Below are 20,155 nucleotides of genomic sequence, written 5' to 3'. Positions count from 1 at the left end.
GACGAATTGGCACGTTCTGTTTACGTGACAAACCTTACTTATTTGCTGTGTCGGGTGGTGGCGGGTTTAACGACACATATTTACGCGATCTAAAAAAAACCCTGTATTATGGATGATATTGTTCGCGAAAGCCTGCTACGCGTTAAACCCAAGTGTATAATTAGAGAACACAATTATGCAACAAAAAAGAAAATGCGCTTATGAATTGAAATTATGACTTACATTTCGGGGATACTGGATAATAGGAATTAATTGACCACCTACATTATTAACACTGCCTTATAATAGTAAACATATACTGTATAACAAGCTAGAATCTTGAGCAATGGCCCTCCTGAAGACGAGGACCATCGCCCAAACCATGGGACTACTGGTTGGTGGTTGAGAAAGGCCTTGGTTCAGATGTCACTCGGCACTAAGGTCAGCCACGGCCGGGAATTGAACTCAGGACACGGGGTTTACAACGCAGCGCAAGAATTACTGCACCACTGTTTTATCTATTTTAAATAATAACTCACAATGCTTTATCAATCCACTGCCGGATTAAGGATACCCCATGCCACGATATCTCTGGCATTTATTTATTTGACCATACTTCACCGTGCCGGTCAGCGCAGGCTGATGCAGCGGGGGGCCTGGGACCGAGGTACGGGAGGCACGCGAGCGCGCCCTCACCTGTAGTACGCCTTCCCGTCGTACTCGTCGGAGGCCGCGACGATCTCAGCTCTGGGCGACGAGGGCGGCGGGCCGCAGGTCAGAGGGACGCAGCGAGCGCGCAACTCGCCCCAGCGGCCCGCGTCGTCGCACGCCAGCGTCGCGTCTCCGACGAGCGCAAAGCCCGGCCGGCACTCGTACGCGACGCTCTCCCCGGTGCGGCGCTGCCCGCCGCTGCCGCTGCCTCCTCGGAGCGCGGCTCGTGCGAGCTCCGGCGGGCTCCCGCAGGACCTCCGGCGGCACGTCGTGGGCGCCTCGGAACTCCAGCTGCCGTCCGCCTCGCACACGGCGCGCCCCGGCCCCGTCATCTCGAAGCCGCCACGGCAGCGGAACGTGACGACGCTGCCGTACGTGCGCTCGGAGGCCTCCGCCTCGCCGTTCTCCGGCTCGGGCGGCGCGCCGCAGAGGAGGGGCTCGCACCGCGGGCTGTCGGCGCTCCACGAGCCGTTGGAGAGGCACCGCCGGTGTCGGTCGCCCCGCAGCTCGTAGCCCGAGAAGCAGACGTACTCGATGGCGTCGCCGTAGTCGAAGCTGGAGTCGATGAGGTAGCCCTGGGCGACGTCCGGCGGCGGCCCGCACGTCACCCGCTCGCAAGACGGGCTGCCGTTGCTCCACGAGCCGCTCGACTCGCACAGCCTGCTCGAGACGCCTCGCAGGGAAAACCCGACCAGGCAGCGGTAGTGCACGGCTTTCCCGAACGTATATTCGGAGCCTTCGATTGTCCCGTTTGCGATCGGTCGGGGCGCTTGGCAGGACACCGGCTTGCACACGGGAGGTTTGTTGCTCCACCTGCCGTCGAACAGACACGTGCGCACGGGCTTCCCAATCAACGTGTACCCCGCGTTGCACGCGTACCGGACCTCGCTCTGGAACGTGTGATCCCTGCCGACGATCCGGCCGTTCGACGGCGCCGCGGGAGGCCTGCATTCCTGCGGCAAACACTTGGGCTTCTCGGCCGACCACGTCCCGTTGGCTTGGCAGGCGAGCTCCCGTCGGCCGACGAGCGAGTAGCCGGGCGCGCACGCGTACCGGACCGTGCCGCCATACCGGACCGTGCCGCCGTGCGTGGCGTCGTCGCCGGGCACGGCGCCGCCGTGAGCAATTATTTCCGGGGCCCCGCAGGCGACGGGCACGCAGACGGGCGGCGCGGCGTCCCACGTGCGGCTCGTGGTGCACGACCTGGAGGGCCGCCCCACCATCGTGTATCCCACGTCGCAGCGGTAGCTCGCCACGCTCTCGAACCCGCGGCTGTGGAAATCCACGGCGCCGTTTTCTGGCGGCCGCGGCTCCTCGCATTGGATCGCGTGGCACTTGGGAGCGGTGCCATTCCACGTGCCGTCTTCTTGGCATATCAACACGGACGGCCCCTCCATATCGAACCCGGTCAAACAGTGATACCGAATAAGCGTTCCGTACAGATAATCGGACATCGGGCCGAGGTGGGATCGCCGTTGTCTTATTTTCGGCGCGATCGACTTCAGGAAATCCAAAAGCATCCGTATTTCCCTCTTGTCTCCGCGGTTTAAGGGTGACCGTGGATCGCGGCGTTCAAACGAGGCCATGCTGTCGCTTTGGTAGCCGTGGTTGTTGCCAGTCTTGTGCTCCGCAGGGGGTGCGGTCGGCGTCGGCTTTCCCCCCTTCTCGTTTGCAGGCGGCAAATCGAAATAAAGGGAAATCAGCGCCCCTGCGTGTTCCTCGTCTCTGGGGGCCACCACGTCCCCGACCTCGCCGCCGTGGTTCTGTTTCTCATCCGCGTGGATCTTCGCGTACTCCCCGAAGTCGATGTGAGGCGGCGGGCCGCAGTCCATCTGGACGCACGCGGGGGCCCTGTCGCCCCAGCCGCCCTCCTCGCACGTTTGGAGCCCGTTGCCCAGCAGCTGGAAGCCGGGAAAGCAGCTGTAGATGATGAGGCTACCGAACGTGTAATCGTTCCCTTCCACGAATCCGTTCTCTAGGGGCTGCGGGGGGCCGCACGTGATGTGGACGCAGGAGGGGAACGGCGCGCTCCACCGGCCCGTGTGGACGCAGCCGACGCTGCTCTCCCCCTCCAGCCTGTAGCCCCGTTCGCAGCCGAACACCACCCTGTCGCCCACGCTCGTGCCCGTCGCGGTCAGTCTGCCATTGGGGATGGCCTTCGGCGGGAGGCACGTGACCGGTTCGCACGTCGGCACCGCGCCTATCCACCGGCCCTCTTCCCCGCACTGCATGGTGGGCGCGCCGGACAACCTGTAGCCCGGCTTGCACGTGTAGAAGGCTCGGCTGAGGTACGTCAGCCCCTGGTTGTCCACGATTCCGTTGGCGATCGTCTCCGGGTGGGGGCACTCCACCGACACGCACTCGGGAACGTCGGAGCTCCACCGTCCGCTCGGGAGGCAAGCGAGCGAGGATTTCCCTCTCAAGTGAAATCCCTGCAAGCAGGAAAAGTTGATGCTCTTCCCCAGCGAGTAGTCGAGGCCGGACACCGACCCGAACGGGAGCTCCGGCGGGGCGGTGCAGTTGATGGGAATGCATTTGGGGAAAGCGTTGCTCCACGCTCGCGAGGCCGTGCACTGCAAGATTGCGGACCCGACCAGCTTGTAGCCTTCGACGCAGCTCATGAACAGGAGGCTGTTGAAGCTGTACGAGTTGCCGGATGAAAGCAAGATTCCCTGCGGAGGAGGCGTCGGGCAGCGCACCGGACTGCACGCGGGCACCACGCCGGTGTTCCACAGTCCGTCGGCGCCGCAGGTCCACACGGAGTCCCCAGAGAGCTGGAAGCCCTCCTTGCACTTGAATTCCAACTGGAAACCCGGACTCATCACGTGACCCTTGGCCGCAACGGCGGCGGCGTCGTCCTTGGCGGCGCGACCCCTGTGGGTGGCGTGCCGCTTGACCTTACCGTTGGCGACGATCGAGCTGACGACGCCGTTCTCCAGCACGGGCGGCGACTTGCACTGCATTTCGACGCAAGAGGCGGGCGACTCGACGGACCACTGGCGGTTGGCCTGGCAGCTCCGCGTGCTGCTGCCATGCAGGCGGTAGCCCTTGTCGCAGAGGTAGCGCACCACGCTCTCGAACACCGTCCCGTTGGGGGCCTGCGGGGACGAGGGGGGAAAGTTAACAAGCGAAAGGGGTTGAATGCCCACAGGTGAACAAATACAAATTAGCGGTCAATTGTTACCAATATTATTGCCGTGTGACGTCATAACGTCTGCACGCCCTGACACTGTGAAGTCGTCACGTACGACATCACGTGGCCCCACCAGCAGGCACTCGCTTTGTTACGCGGCCGGCTGAAGCACGCTGCCATAGACCAACAGACGTTGACCTCCCCCTGCGAACACACGGAGCATCAACCGACGGCCGCAGATTTCTCGCGACGCGCAAGAGGAAAGACTCGCCTCCGCTCGCCCATTGTCAATCTGAGGGATCTCCCCGCAGGACACGGGCTGGCAGCTGGGGAGCTTGCCGCTCCACTCTCCCGTCGACTGGCACGTCCGCTTTTTCTCCCCCTTGATGTAATAGCCCCGCTCACAGCTGTAAGCGATCACCGCCCCGAAGCTGTAGTTGTTGCCGCTGACGTAGCCTCTGTCAATCGTGGCCGGCTCTCCGCAGTCCACGGGAACGCATCGGATCGAATGTATCGGAGAGAGCCAACGACCCCCGCTTTGGCAGGTGACCTTACCGTCCCCGTTCAGCTGGTAACCGTCCTGGCACTTGTAGCTGACCGTAAATCCCACGGTGAAGTTGTCCGCGTTCGGGCTGTCCATGGTGCTGAAGATGACCGCGGGTGGCCTGCCGCAGTACTGAGAGACGCACTGCGGAAAGTCCTCTCCGACGGTCGGAGCCCACTTCCCGTGCACGTTGCAGACAATCTCTTTGTGCCCCTCCAATTTGTAGCCATCGGCGCACACGTAAAGCAGAGTGCTCGCAAACAGGTAGCTGTCCCCCTTGGCTACGGCTTTCTCGATGCGGGGTGGCGCGCCGCACGACAGCGGGGTGCAGCGTGCATTGCTGAGCGTCCACATGCCAGAGCCCAGGCACGCCATCTTGGCAGTTCCCACGAGGTTGTATCTGCAAACGAACGTTCACGTGGTTTGAGCGCAGCGACGTCAACGGCACTGCGCGACGCGTCGAGGCGTCGAGGCTTTAAACTGCAGTCTCAGCTTGAGAGGCGCCGATGTCTCATTCCTTTCCGCGGCCGCAACATTTACAATTCGAGTACCGTGGCGTTTCGCTGGTGAATACGACAACCAGCTTCATCAGGCGAACTGCCAGAATTGTGTTCTGGGTTTACTCTCCAACACAACAGTGCGCTGAAGTAGCACCTAATTGCACGTTGCGTTTGTGTGACAAACCTTACTAATAGGCTGTGTCGGGTGGCGGTGGTGGTGGCAGGGTTAACGACACATTCCTGTTTTACGTAATCCAACCCCAAAAAAAAATCCTTCATCACGAATAATATCGGCCGCGAAGGCCACCCCTAACGTGTCAAGCAGCCGCTCACCCGTCGCTGCAGACGTAGGTCACGTCGTTGCCGAACGTGAAGCCCTCCCCCTTGACGATGGCGTGGCTGAGTCGGGGCGGCTCCCCACACGAGATCACCTCGCACTCTGGGGGCTCGCCGCTCCACTGGCCCGACGCCTGGCACGTCCGCATGTAGGGCCCGCGCAGTCTGTACACACGGATGGCCCCACACCACCCCCGCCCCCCACGGTCGGCTCACGTTTGTCAGGCAAACGGCCCTTCCTCGGGTGACAGACACGGCACGGAGACGTTGCCGTCGGTTCGGGGCCCGCGGGGCCCTTCCGGTCGGTGCGCTGCCGGATGAGGGCCTACCCTGGACGTCGCGTGCCATGCGGGTTCTTTGACCATACTTCACCTCGTTGGTCGGCGTCGGTTGGTGAAGGCGAAGAGCATACATACGTGGGAGCATAGGAGGGAACAGCGATTTATTTTTGTTCTACTTTCCTTTGCTCCCCACCACGTAGCCTCGCAGCCAACAACAACCTGCTACACATGGTGGGCAACCATCCAGGCACTATCCAAACTCAAACCTGCATAGCTGCCAACATCTGATCAGATCGGGTGAATTCCGGATGATTTGGTCACAGGTAGGGTTGCCACCTGTCCTGGTTTTCTCAGGATCATCGTCTTTTTGAAATAGAGTGTGGCTGTCCTGGGAAATCTGTAAATCTTCCCAAGACATTAAAAGTTCCGGGTTTTGTCAATTGCGTAATAATGATAATGACACCAACACCACTCAAGACGAAGCATCTGTAGTGGTTTGCGGCTCACATGCGCCGCACATTGCAGAGAGGGGCATCAGTAGAGTTTGATCGTGCTGAGCGTGTAACCAGGTTAAAGGTCAGAGGTCAGGGCAGTCTGTGAGACTATCTCAAACAGCCCGGAGATAGGGGAGTGGTCTTTGAGAAAGTTCCATAAATCTTAACTGATTTCTTTTGGGCTAGCAGCATGTACATTTTTGTCACTATAACCCTCCACCACCCGACAGAGGCAATCAAAATCGAGTTGTCAACGTGGGCAAATAGGCCAGTGGGTTTGGTTTTTTTTATCAACACCAGAAAGTCAAAAAGCGAGCAACACTTTGACAGTTGTGTACGCCGCTGTGTTGGATATCACATCCAGAATCATCAGGTGTCAACGGCTCTCTCTGATGAGGTGGACTCTGGCATCACGGGATCGATGAGGAATTGCAGCAAAAATCGATTTTCCAAAAATTACAATTCAAGACGCTCCGAAAAAAAAGTCTTCATACTCCGTAAACCTTCTCTGAGCAAATTTTTCACGATGCTTCGCTGGAGATTACACCCAGTGGAGCATTTATAGAATTTTTTTTACATTTTCCGCGACAATTTAATCCAAAAGGAACTAATTAATAATCATGATAATGGTCGTGAAAGCCCACATGTACCATTTTCGTGTCGTTCTCTCCTCTTCTGGTATCGTAAGATAGTCTTTTTCTCCTTCCTAGGGATATATCGTCGTTTTTATACCTCAACGGTGGCAACCCTAGGTCATAGGTCAAGTGAGTGAAGCGGCTCGCAACCAGTAGGTTACGAGTTCAAATCCTGATTGCGGGTTAATTCAGCTCGTCGTACCTCTGGGATTGATAAAATAAGTAAAAAGAAATGTCAACACTGGTTGTCCTATGGAGAGATTCAACCCCCACCGTAAGAAAGGTAAATTTCCATCACTGGCATTAGCGCTGTAAATAATAGCACAGCGTTGTTCATGTAAATTGCATCTCACATTCGCTGAAGAACCACAAACAAGCTGGAAGGCAGCCAGCGGGTGAGCTGGTACCAACAATTGCCCAAGCTCTGCATTCCTATACATATATAATGAGTGTTTACACACGCGGGAGAAAACCTGAGCACACCAAGAAAACCGATCCGTGAGAAGGGGCAACAATCTATCCCATGCAGACGGTTTTAGCCCGCACTTTTCGGTACCGCCTTCTCCTGGAAAGCAAGGGCATGGCACCAGGGCATGGCACCTCATCAACACCCACGGGAACGGAGTTTCACGACGACATCCGTGCAGCGATCCACCAACCCTCGCCGCTGCCAGGGCACATGCAGCAGCGTAGCCCCCGCCGCCCGGCTGTGAAACGGGAGATAAGCACCACCTCCACGACCATTTGTGCAGCGGGAAATCACTTTGAGGTCGAGTCACACGCTTGCCTGTAGCCCGTGGTGCAAACGTATGTTGCCGTGGACAGATACGTTATCCCGTTTTCCGTGATCACCCCGTTGGTGATTTCATCCGGGGCGCCGCAGGAGATGGGCTCGCATGACGGAAGCTTCTGGCTCCACTCGCCGTGGGAGAGGCACGTGACAGTCGGGCCACCGATGAGCGTGTAGCCCTCGTGACACCTACACGTGGGAAGGGAAGAAATATACACGACTTGAAAATCGATGGTAAAGGTGCAGCCCTGCAATTACTTGTCGCCCACACCACTGCAGGGGAAGGGCTTCCACTATAGGAGGCTCTAAGAACCCCCCCCCCCCTCCACTGGAGGGTACTTTGGCCTACTCTTCTCTTCCCTGCTGGCCAGAGACACCTTGCCCACACTTTCAGTTCAGTTTCATTTATTAGGTAGAGCCCTGTGAGCCATTCGGCTCTTGACTCGGGTGCAACCGCAACAAACAAAAACATGAACAAGGAACATCTTAAAGTGACTACACGCAACAGAAAAATCCAGGAAAAAAGTCTTCCAGAAAAAGCACCGTATATCAATGCTATGTGCAAAAATCCCAGTGGGATGCAAGTCAAACAATAACAACCATAAGATAATTTAGATTAAAGTTATCAGTCTAACTTTGTACTACAACAAAGAAACATGGCTAAACCAAAACGTTTTCGAAATCACCAAATTAAAGCTATAAAAACAATGTAACAGTGATCATAGGAACTGTGATTCAAATTTAACAATAAACGATCTACATAACACCACACAAGACCTGCCGATAACCGGAGTGAAGCCACGAACGCCGCTGGGCGGCGTATGGGGGGTGCGGTGCCATTTCGGGAACTTGCACTGTTTTTTTAGCTGCCACGCCTGGAGATTGACTACAACTGGCAACCCTCTGGATCGCAAGTACGGTGTGATCGCCGTTACGCCTCAGCAGCCCTTTCATGAATCGTGAACGTGGAATAAACATTGCGTGAATAAAAAAAGACAGCATACCAACAATCGATCGCACGAAAAAACAAGTTGTCAGTTGTCGTGTTTAAATGTAATCTTGAAAATTGCAAGAATATTCACTTCCATCACGCCACAAAAAAATCCAACATTGGATGAAAAGCTTTAAAATATCCAGAACTCGATGCAGCAATCCCTAGCCGACCGCGCGCACGCGGAATTCGTGTGCACGCGCTTCAGTATCTGTGTAGTGTTGTAAAGGACGGACTTATAAACTTCTTTATGGCACACACTGTTTATTGTCTTATTACACAGTCCTTATCACACAAAGGGGTATATGGTCCCCTCTCCCTGATGAGGTAAAGCCTCCGGACCTTGTACAGCTCCACACTCACGCTTAGCTCCTATTCTAAGGAGATACAGCCTTCGGACCTGCTGTCTATCTAATCTCCCCGCTAGCCTAGCGTCCTCCGGCTGGGACCTAGGGGAGGCTCACTGACCCGCCGCTGGCCCGGCGGGTTCCCGACCTCTGGTCGTTCAGGACCTTCGCCCTCACAAGGGCGGGAAGGCTGGGAGCCAGGGTCCTATCCAGGACCTATCTCCCCCGACCACTGGTTACTCTGAGCCCCAGCCCTGACAAGGGCTGGAAGGCTTGGTCCAGGGTCCTTATCTGTCTTCGGCCGACTTTGGTCTTCGTGTAGCAGAACTGGCCAATAGCTCTCAGCGCTCTGGCTTTTATACCTGTTCGTGGCCGGGTTGTCCAATCCCCGGCCACCTTGTGGGACCCTCCGATTGGTCCTTCCCAATCTGGCGTTTGGATCCTACCTCACCCCATTTGACCCTGACCGTTTGATTGAGCGGGAAAACCTTGTTTACGATCCGCTCTCTCACAGTTTGCGAACAGCGAGTAGTTAACACCACTGCATCTGTATCCCGATTCACCAAATGTGGCCTGGACATTTTGAGTATCCACGGGTCCGCATTTACAAATTTCGCGGGGGCCGCGGTTCTCCTCCGCGCGACCCGTGGCGCTGCGTAGCGTTGTCGGCTGTCCGTCGGAGAGGGAGCGATGAAAGTGAGGGGCTTGCAGAGTAAAGGGGACGTGTGGGATCGGCTCGTGCGTGGTGAGAGTTGCGTCCAGTGACGTTGTGATCAGGGCTCGTGTTGATGCTCGTGGTGCCTCCTCGTCTGCCTCCTCACCTGCCCACTCACCTGCCCACTCACTTGCCCACTCACCTGCCCACTCACCTGACCACTCACCTGCCCACTCAACTGCCCACTCACCTGTCGTTGATGACGCGGGAGGAAGAGGGGGAGGGCTGAGCGCCTCCTCCTTCTCACCACCCCTTCACCCATCTTCTCATCGTCGTCATCGTCGCCATAATCATGGACTTGCACCCTCAATAAAAAGTTAATTGAATGTTGATTCATGTTTTATCGCGTTATTGTGTAATGTACTCTATTTTCTTTGGTTCTTTCGGTAAAGTCACGTAGTTAGAAATAAAACAAATCACGACGTTTCGATTGCAACACAAGCTATCATCATCAGGTGGGAAAACCACAGCAAGAGAAAATTGCTGAAGTGGGAGAGAGAGCTTCAAATCAAAATTGTCCTCTATTTTATTCGTGTTTAGTGAAGAAACATGGAACTTAGTTGAGCTATGACGAATTGTGGTGCCACAGCGACGGGGCTGCTCTGCCGAGCCAGGGAGCCGCCCGGCTTCCCCCACCGCACTGCCCCCCATCACCCCCCTCACATAAGCACACACCCGCACGCATTCCCCCCCCCCCCATAGAGCTGGAAGGGAAGGTCACCTGATCGACCGGTTTTTATCCGAGAAACCCTTATCGGGAATAACTCTCACGGTTTCCGGCGATCAGGGAATTGGACGACCTCCCCCGTGCTACGTTGCGCCGCGGCGCTGCGACCAGCCTTAATATGGTGTGGTCGCGGCGTGGGGCATTCGGCCACCGCGGTTGAGGCGCATTTCCCCTCACACACACCCCCACGGGTCGACGAGACAGACGGAGGAGGGAGGGGACAGCATGAATAGCGGGACCGCAGGGGCTCTTGCGCATAGTCATGGAGGGTTGGGATCATTACGCTTGAGCGCGCAGGCCCCATTGTTAGGAAGGGTAAGGGAGTAATTAGGATGTACGCCGCCAACGCCGCTCACTGATTAGCATATCAAAAGCGCCCGGAACCGCCGTGCGCGGGCTCGAGGTGCACGAGCCGATTGTTCAGCGCAGCATCCCTTTGAGGTAGGGAGGATAAATAGGGGGGCGCAAAGGGGAAATCGCTCTCTTACTCCGAGAAGCCAGCGTCCAAGACGGCCCCCAGCTCTGCCCTCCGGACGTCCGTGCGACGTGTCGAGGCAAGCAGCGAGGAAAACCCACGGAACGTCGAGTGCCTCAAACCGTGAGTAAGGAGGTAAAAGTATTTCGTGAACGATAAATAAGGAATAGGTCCAGGGGAAATAGGATAGGCCAGCCTCGTCGACTCACACTGATCTTAACATCTAGTTCCAGGTAGGGCTAATAAAATCTCGAGCGTAGTAACAAAACCGTGTTGTTGGGTGTTTTTGAACGTGGTATTAGCGTGCACGGCATTCGCGGGTGTGTGGTCGTTGTATGCGTAAAGGCCGTGGTCTCTGTACGATTGTGCGGGTACGGAGGTGCGTGTGTTAACGCCCGGGGAGAGCACTTTTGTGTGTTGGCGTGCCTACGCCGCCGTGTGAGAGGAGAATCGTCCTTGTACGATACTTGTGTTGACGTGCACGCGCGAGTGCGGGAGGGGACGAGTCGTCGTGTCGGCGTGCGCCCCGCTCGCGTGTGCGGAACCGCGGTGCGCAGTGAAGCTGTTAGCTTGGTGCGAGCTTGCGTGTGCTCGTTACTTGCGTAAGCTCTCGGCGTGCGTAATCGGCGTGCCCCAGGTGCGCGATCGTAACGTGAGCGGCCAGCGCGGCGCAGAGCGGCGAAAGAGTGGGTGTCGCGTGTGGAGCTGTATGTGGGTGCGCGCACGTTCACGACGTGTGTACTACAGGTGCGCGATCCTAGCGTGAGTGGTCAGGGTTGAGTGAGTGCCGCGCAGAGCTGTATGTGGGTGCGCGCACGTTCACGACGTGTGTACTACAGGTGCGCGATCCTAGCGTGAGTGGTCAGGGTTGAGTGAGTGCCGCGCAGAGCTGTGTGTGGGTGTGCGCGTACGTAATTGACCATGCCTGCTACGCGGACCCGCGGTGGAGGGGAATCCTCGGGCGACGGCTCCCACACCATGGGTGAGGAGCCTAGCAGCGGTTCGCTTAGCAGCGGGGGGGCGATTGATGATGTTAGCCCGGCCGTTAGCATTATCGAGGGAGGGATCTCGGGGGCTAGCGACCCCCACAGAATCTGATCTCCTATCCCCCTATTTTCCCAGAGGCCTCCGCGGATTTCCCTACCACGGCCTTTCTCGGAACCTAACCCCCACGATTGGCGAGGGATTTCTGTGTTTCAAGAGCCGCAGGTCGCCAACACCTGGCCACGTGGCCTTGCAGTCGGCCAGAGGCCACCGGGTTCATAGCGCAGTGCGCTAACCGCAGCGCCACCGTTCCTACCGCCTCACGCGATGCTTCGAGCTACCATTGTCAAGTGGCGTGGATTTCACGCCAATGACCCCTCACCCTGATACCGTACGCAGCGAGCGAGTGTCCCAACGTCGCAAATACGACTCTCCACCGAAGGAAGGAGGAGAGCGTCACGACTAAGCGAGGCTTTTCTCTCTGTGCATAAGACTTCATTACTGTGGTCTCAAATGTGTGAGATGTGTGAGTCCCGACGGCAAGCATGAGAGGAGCCGTTCGGTGGCCACTCGGCACAATTACAGCGTTCGGTTATTCAGTAGAATGCGGAGACTTCGAAGCAATTAACTTGCACAAAGCACCGTTCTGATTACCGTGATGATGATGATGATAATAATGATAGAGTGCTTATATGTATAATTATTTTCACCTTCGTCTACCCAGACTCATTTGTTTGCACATCGAAACGTTGCGTTCTGAAATAACTGCAGATTGCTACGTTAGGGGGTCGCCCGTCGTTATCGGCGTTCACCGCAAGCGTGCAAAGCGTACGCTCGTGGCGGGAAGGGAGGTGAAGTCCCTGAAGCACGATCTCCCTCTAATCACTGAAATAACGTGGTGGCCGAGTGGCTCAGAGGTCAGGACATTCAGCCAACGCCACTGAGATGCCTGGGCTAGAGTCTGGATTTGAGCCCGCCGTGTGATTAAAACCGGGTGTCAAGCTGCGGCGAGTTGGTGGCCTCGGGCCTGCTGGTCACCAGACGACTTGCGCCAAAAGCGCACCGCGTAAACATCTGGTTCTGCCACTCGACTTGAGCCACTGGAGGTCGCCGCTTCGAATCCAACCGGTGACCTCCAGGGCTGCCGTCAACCATTGCACCGTGGCAGTACCCCCCACCCCCCCCCCCGTGGTAATTCTGTAGCAAATAAAAAATATCCATCCGGGGCACTGCAGGAGATGGGCTCGCATGACGGACGCAGTTGCTTCATATTTTAAATGATGAATTGTTGTTGTTTTTCCAGGAATGGCCCACTGAGCTATGCAGCTCTTTTTGCGAGAAGCGGCCTGGCTATCACAGATTATAGCTCGACGAAGTGGCTTATCACGTGGAAATGTAATAGTCTAAACGCGCGCTGATTATAAATGTGGAGGGAAAAACCGGAGGAGGACCCGGAGAGAAATCCACGTGATCATGGAGAAAGAAAGAGACACGCAAACTCCAAATATACAGCAGGTGTCGCGGTCAGGATTGAACTCACGACCTCCTGCATACCAGGCGAGGGAGTTAACGTCTCGGCACCGCAGCACCCGTTGTAAGCAGGACGATCTTCTGAAGAGGACATTGTTACCTAAAGGAGATGGAGCTGCCATTCCTGAAGTCGGTTGCCTCCACTGCTCCGTTCGAGATTGGTCCTGGTAGCGGGCACTCCACATCTGCAAAGGCTGTGAAATAAAATGCGTCATAAAGTAAGTAAATAAATGCATCCTGGTTGTCGATTACAGCGTTCAAGCCGTCTTAATCACTGAACCGGAGCTTTACGACCGATCATATTTCAGGTTCTGGAAGAAAAATAAATTACCAGACCATTTCTTTTCTTTTGTGATGAAAATACGTTACTGGGGAAATCCCCCCCCCCATCCCCCGAGATGTAAAATCTCATTTGCGAGGGTGTCCAGGCTGTCATGTGACACATACAAGTGACACGTACAGAGCAAAGGCGCGATGACTCGCAAAGAATATTGTAAACCCTCCGACTTACACAGTTTACATTTATACAGTGTCAAAAACAGGAACACGATGACGTTAAAAATGAAACTAGTGGGAAGTTATATATTTTGACACTTTTATTACAGAAGTGAAACACAACATGTAAGGTATATCAAGATTTATAGATGTTAAGGGAAGAAAGAAAAACAAATGCGAAGCGTATTTTTTTGAAAAATCGCATTAATGTTATTTCCAGCAATGGGTCTACCCACAGCAAAAAAAAACTCTGTTTACCATTTACAAAATACGGGGCTTTGGGCAACAGCATAATGTTCTTTGGGTTTGTTTGCATAGGTGTCCACATTGCTCCCACGAAATCGCCGGAATGTTTAATTTAAGGCCAGCTCAAGCTCCGTCGGGATTGTTTTTACGGAGCGACCCTTGCCAGAAGGAGCCCCCCCCCCCTTCATCACCGCCGGGCCCCGCGCCCATCACGGCTGCCCGCCGCGTGCCAGCGAGCGGAGACGGGGATATTTTGACACTGGCAGCATCCTCTCTGTGACATCGTTTCCAGATGGTTGGAAGGTTGGCGCGAGTGCTGGGGACAGCGAGTCTGGTCAGATACATCGACGCTTCTTCGTATGTACGTTGAACATCTTGTGCACCGGACGTAGCCGACCAGGCTAACCGTAGGCGCAGGGGAAGGAAAACAAATTAAACACAAAAAGCAGTGCTAAAGAAATTAGTTTTAAAACTAGATGATGATATCAAAGTGCCGTAGCTGCAGTGTTTTCCTAATATCAGAAGGAAGAGCGTTCCAGACGGCCGCAGAAGCGCATCTGAAAGCGCCGCGCGATGGAGTGACCGTCTTTGTGAGTAGTAAGAGACGTTTCCTACTTTCCCGGAATTTAAAAACGGGGCGTTATTCCGGGTAGCTTCAAGAACAGTAGAACCCCACTCATTCGCGCTGACTTTGTATTGTCCGGGTTTGTTATCCGCTAATATAGTTCACCTATCTACATTGATAATTGTGGCTAAAAGGAAGAATTTGCTTATCCGTTAAAAAAAATGGTGTGGATAATAGGAAGCAGTTCCGCCGAGGAGGATGGAAACATTTGTGGATAATTGCAGACAATGGGACGAAGGGGCACTGATAACAATGATAAGAATCGAAGCTTTCGCGGACCTTGCAGCCTCCACGGATAGTACGAGCCACGGATCATAGGGTCGCAGAGAACGGAATTCTCCTGCAATAAAGGGGGGCATGGTTAGACGGCCGATTTGAGCTAGATCTATGAAACTACACGCACGTACCCAGTATGGGGATTGTTATCGCCATGGCGTTGCCGACGCAATTTGTATGGAGGGTGCCGATTCCCACCTTTGGCTCATATTCCATCACCGGCCCTGTCCCTCAGCCGTAGAAATCCCTCGTAGCGTAGTGCCCTTCCCAAGCCCACTTACTTTTCTCAACAGTCAAATCTTCATTCATTCAGACGCTGTCTCCCCGACAGACCTGGTCTTTACCTGAGGACGGCTGCTTGCGTTGTGGCCGAAACGTCGTGAGAATTATTTTATTATGTTTTATTTTTATTATTTTATTACTTCCCTTCTACGTGACTTTACCGAAAGAACCAAGAAGATGAATCCCTGCAGTCACGAAAGCTTTAAATCAAAAATTTAAGTCAAATCTTCTTCTCCTACTTTTCACATCTGAGGTTGACGTCGAACAACAACGACAGTGCCATTTAACATCGCAGCCCACGTGGTGTCTCCAATAAGCCGAAATCATTCTACCAGAACCCCACATTGGAAATCCAGTAACAGTCGTCTGTGGTTGGCGCACGAGCAAGGCCCGTGCCTCGCGCGTTTCATTACCCAGTTGGCACTTCACCCAGCAGCACGCTTTCGCTCTGTACAATGGCAAAGGAGTTCAACATGCATAAATGCATGCATGTTTTCATTACGGTACAGAAAATAAGAACACATCAGAGACGCGGAGACATTCCTGGAAAACTTGTACCTCTGCTGTCACCCTGTGTGAACCTCCTGCACGAGCTGGTGGAAGTTAGTGGGAAAATGCCACCGATTGCACTGGTCAACACACTTTTTCTGGCATGAGGCATTCTAACAGTTGTAAGGTAATTTTGGGGTGCTGATTCCAAATTTGGCATCAGTTTTTGTCCATCACATCAGGTTTTTGAGATATCAAATATTGCATTTTCAATAAAAACTGCAGAAGAAAAATATTAAATAAATGTGGATATCTACATAAAATGATATTATAAACACACTATCCTAAAAATACAGCACCATATTTTAACACTAAAGCAGTCACTGACTCGCAACAACTTGCAATCATAAGTGACAGAGTTCATTTCGGGTAAAATCAATGAAAATGGGGTATGCCGATAGCATAAAATGAGATGTGATAGAGAAAATCTTAGATTAGATTTGGAATCAGCACCCTGAAATTAGTCTAAAACAACTGCAAAAGTCCAGGCCAGAATTTTTTTTTTGTTGTCCAGTGTAATTTGGTGATGCTGCTGCTGCTGCTGCATTGACAGTGGCACGCCAGCGCAAAGCACAAACAGCAAACAAAATCGACCCGTTCGTCATTAACACCGCGCGGCCTTAAAAGGAAACGTATATGATGATGATGATAATAATAATAATAACAGATGACGTTTCGGGCAGCGGCCCTTCGCAGTGCATACATTGAGAGGACGGAGAGATAAACTTGCAAAATCAGAGTCGGAGACCTCACCATGGGGCCTGGTAAGAAATACATTGTAGTAGACATTTAACGATGAACAGTTGGGGTTACAGTTTTTAAGGTGTCATATGAATAACGGCACCATGAGCAGCTCCATTAGCAGAGTACAAAGTCCCATCACAACCTACCTACGTGACGTTACCGAAAGACCCAAAGAATATGAATTCCTGCAGTCACGAAAGCTTTAAGTCAACATTTTACCTACCGGTAATGGGCTTTGTAGAATGACAGGCTGCTATTGCACCGTTATGAATGTCTGCAGCATTTGTGTTTGGCAGTTATGACCCTGCTGCTGGCTGCAGTATAATAACGTTGGGGGTTTCTGCCTCATGTACAATGTATCTCCACCTCAATGGACTGTTCTGGAAAATGCCAAGCTCAGTCTTACAATAAATGTCTTACTGGTAGGAACCGCCAGGTTACACCAGCCCACAGGGGATTATTGTGTCCGTCGTGCAGGGAGGGGCTGGGTGGGGAGAGTGGGGCTGGGTGGGGAGGGGCTGGGTGGGGAGGGGCTGGTCACCCCGTGGTACCCTTATAAAACTCAACGTTTAACCTACTCACGCCGGCTTGTGCCCGCCCTCACAGTCGGGCATATTTGCGGAATACACCACGCCGCCGTTGACCCTGGCCATTAACCGAGCAACCCAACGTTCCTACCAGCTCCCTCCGCAGGAATGTATTAATGTCGGTGACTACCTGGATCAGGGAGTTTTGCTTTGGTCTGTTTACAAGCTACGAAAAGGTATTGCCGCGGCAATTTGTTAGGACGAAAGTACTCGATACAAACAATGTGCATACTCACCCAGTGCTGTACTACCACCTGCTATGGCATAGGATCGGAAACGCGGCTATTCGCGGGGGGGGGGGGATGGTACAAAAACTGCAAAGGGGCATTAGCAATCACGGACAGACGCACGCTGGGAATGCAAACCTGTCAACCTCTTATCAGTGCCCCCTACCCCATTACACACCAAGTTAGACCTTATTGGTCACCGCGTGCCCCTTACACCTCAACGTTCATCCTGCTAAGTCACATCGTCACAAGGAGAAACACAAATAAATTGACGAAAAAAAGTTGCCCGTATGGAGACGGCTGTGGGCCATAAGGACCTGGCAACTCAATTTCCCTGCACAACAATACGGGGTAAACCTCGTGTGTGTTGACAGCTGTGGGGATGACACTGAGAGATGGAGAGAGGAGCGTGTGGCTACTACTGTGACCCCCCACCCCCTCCTTGTTGAATTTTGTTTCAACCGAGTAACCCCCCCTTCCTTGCCTGGCCCCCAACATGGTTCTGAGAAATAAATGTAAACGCTTCCAGGACCGATCAAATTATTATAACATCCACACACTGGATGTAATTGCTGTGAAATGTGGCATAGGCTGTCCACCAAGTCACTTGTTTTAGATATACATGGAGACACGCGAGTCGGGACTAAACACAACGGCACTTGTTCTTCCCAATGCGCCCCTCTCGGTGAAAAGCCTTTCACGCCGCGGCCTTTCGCACAACCACCGCTCCACACTGCGTGCGCCCCATGTTTACGACAAAGACATAGATCCCCCGTGTAGCCTTAACAGACTGTAGGGGCAAGTGCTGTTAGCGATTCGCGCCTGTGAAAGCCGGCACGGCACACGAGGGGGTGGCTGGCCAGCATCACGCCCGGCCGCCTTTGTCTCCATAGTGGCGATGTTTTTACACCGCACCAGGTACTCATTTGAGGATGAGTCGACCTAGGGGAGGCCCAGGACCCGGTTCAGATAACCTTGACTGGTGTTGGCCGTGAGCGGGAATCGAACTCGGGTCATAGCCGCTGGCAGGGAGGTCACGGGACAAATCCAGCTGGTGCCATGGGTTGACTGACTGAGATGATTTATGACACACACGACACACACACGAGACACACACGAGACACACACACACACAACACACACACGAGACACACACACAACACACACACGAGACACACACGAGACACACACACACACAACACACACACGAGACACACACACGAGACACACACGAGACACACACACACACAACACACACACGAGACACACACACAACACACACACGAGACACACACGAGACACACACACACACAACACACACACGAGACACACACACAACACACACACGAGACACACACGTGGCCTTCGGGTGACGGCAGCTTCCCTCCAGCCTCGCGCGCGCACGTGCGGACAGCAGCGCTCCGTGTGCTCTCCGGTGTGGGAGCCACGCGGCACAGGAGTCACTCGATACACTGGATGGAGGCCTCCCCAAGTCGTCAACGTCTCTCTCACTTCTACGATGCAACCATCCACTCGGCACCTGGACATGAGCCGAATTCATCCCCCCGATCCTCCTTTGGCCATTGGCCATCATCCCCTTTGGAGCAGTGTCCTACCGGAGCCCACTTACTTCTCTTTTACGGTATTATTAACATTGGATCATCGATTAGCATAAGATCATCGATTATCCGGTGGCTTTGGGGGGTACACCAGATATTCAAAAACGCTGGATATATAATCACTCCTAAATCATAATTTAAAATAGTTTATTTGAGCACATTCTTGTTTGACATAATGTTGTTAGGTGTTGTATTTTTTAAAAAGTATTTTTTATTCTTTTACTCCCTGAAAGTTGCATAACTAATCATACAAATAGACATCCTACTTGAAAAAAGTCACCGTATTTACTGCACCACTCCAATCTCGAAGACTCTGCGTCACGGGGTGATGTAAACACGTGCAGTGTTTTCATTGTCGAAGATGTATGTAGTGTATAATGCACCGTGTATAATAATCGACACTGACATCAAGCGTGGCTACTTTGTTTGTGTCACGCACACGCTGCCGATGGCCGGGGCGGTGTTGCCGGGTTCGCCGGATCGGCCCGGGACCACAGCCGGATAATGTCGGAAGCAGCCGGATAATCGATGATCAGCTGTAATAATGTCCCCAATCCAATTGTTTACCTCTCTCTCTCTCTCTCACAGGAGGCTTTTACAACCAATGCAAGTATTCATAATTCGTTTCTGTTGTAGGCGTGATGTAAATTGCATTCAAGTATAACCGTCCACCACCCGGCAGAGCCGTTCGAATCAATTTGTCACGTGGGCAAATGTGGCAATTGATTTGGGGTTTTCAGCAACACCGGAGGAATGTTAAAACGCAAGCGAAATTTTTGGCAAGATTTGCTCACGGCTTCTCGCTGGAGATTGGAGCTGGGCGTAATCTCCAGCGAAGCGTTGTGCGAACTTCACCCGGGGAAGCATCGCGGAGTGTGAAGACTCCGTCAGGAGGATCCTGAATTGGAATGTTCGGCAACACCGGGTGCTTGGATTGTCATCGCAATGCCTCGCGGTCCCGTGACAGCAGAGTCCGTCTCGCTGGGGAGCGCTATTTGGACATCTGGCGATTCTGTATGTAATCTCGAACAATCAGCATGGTTGGCTACGTACGGTGCGAAAGACGTTCAACGTACACGCGACAAAATGTCCCGCACGCAATCTCGTCTCTTCGCTCCATCGCTGCGGTGGACACCCCGTGGTTCATCTCAGACGCCGCCAGCGACGGCGTGTCGAGACGAAAGGCTGCTTTCTTTATTTTCTCGCCGTCGAAACGACGTCCCTACGCTGCGTTCGTCGTCTCTCCGATGTTACGCGTTCCCCTTTCTGTCCTTGGACGGCGATCCCAAGCAGGGCGCTTCGTTTCCCCCGGCGAGCGACCTTCGGCTTCACG

The 20,155-nt window shown here is 53.8% G+C and overlaps 1 protein-coding gene across 1 annotated transcript in view; it reads right to left on the bottom strand.

The window, feature by feature from the left end:
• Positions 1-20,155, bottom strand: part of LOC144733405 (sushi, von Willebrand factor type A, EGF and pentraxin domain-containing protein 1-like) — a 50,255-nt gene that overhangs the window by 23,881 nt on the left and 6,219 nt on the right. Inside the window, exons 3-8 of the mRNA XM_078615316.1 lie at positions 13,273-13,366; positions 7,377-7,592; positions 7,229-7,320; positions 5,201-5,414; positions 4,095-4,767; positions 676-3,788 (exon numbers count right to left, since the gene is read on the bottom strand). Of these exons, the coding sequence (XP_078471442.1) occupies positions 676-3,788; positions 4,095-4,767; positions 5,201-5,414; positions 7,229-7,320; positions 7,377-7,592; positions 13,273-13,366 (4,402 nt within the window). The remainder of the gene's footprint in view (positions 1-675; positions 3,789-4,094; positions 4,768-5,200; positions 5,415-7,228; positions 7,321-7,376; positions 7,593-13,272; positions 13,367-20,155) is intronic.

This window comes from Lampetra planeri, chromosome 46 (genome assembly GCF_965212315.1).
Source record: "Lampetra planeri chromosome 46, kcLamPlan1.2.h2, whole genome shotgun sequence".
Classification (NCBI taxonomy): domain Eukaryota; kingdom Metazoa; phylum Chordata; class Hyperoartia; order Petromyzontiformes; family Petromyzontidae; genus Lampetra; species Lampetra planeri.
This window is presented reverse-complemented; position numbering and strand designations above follow the sequence as displayed.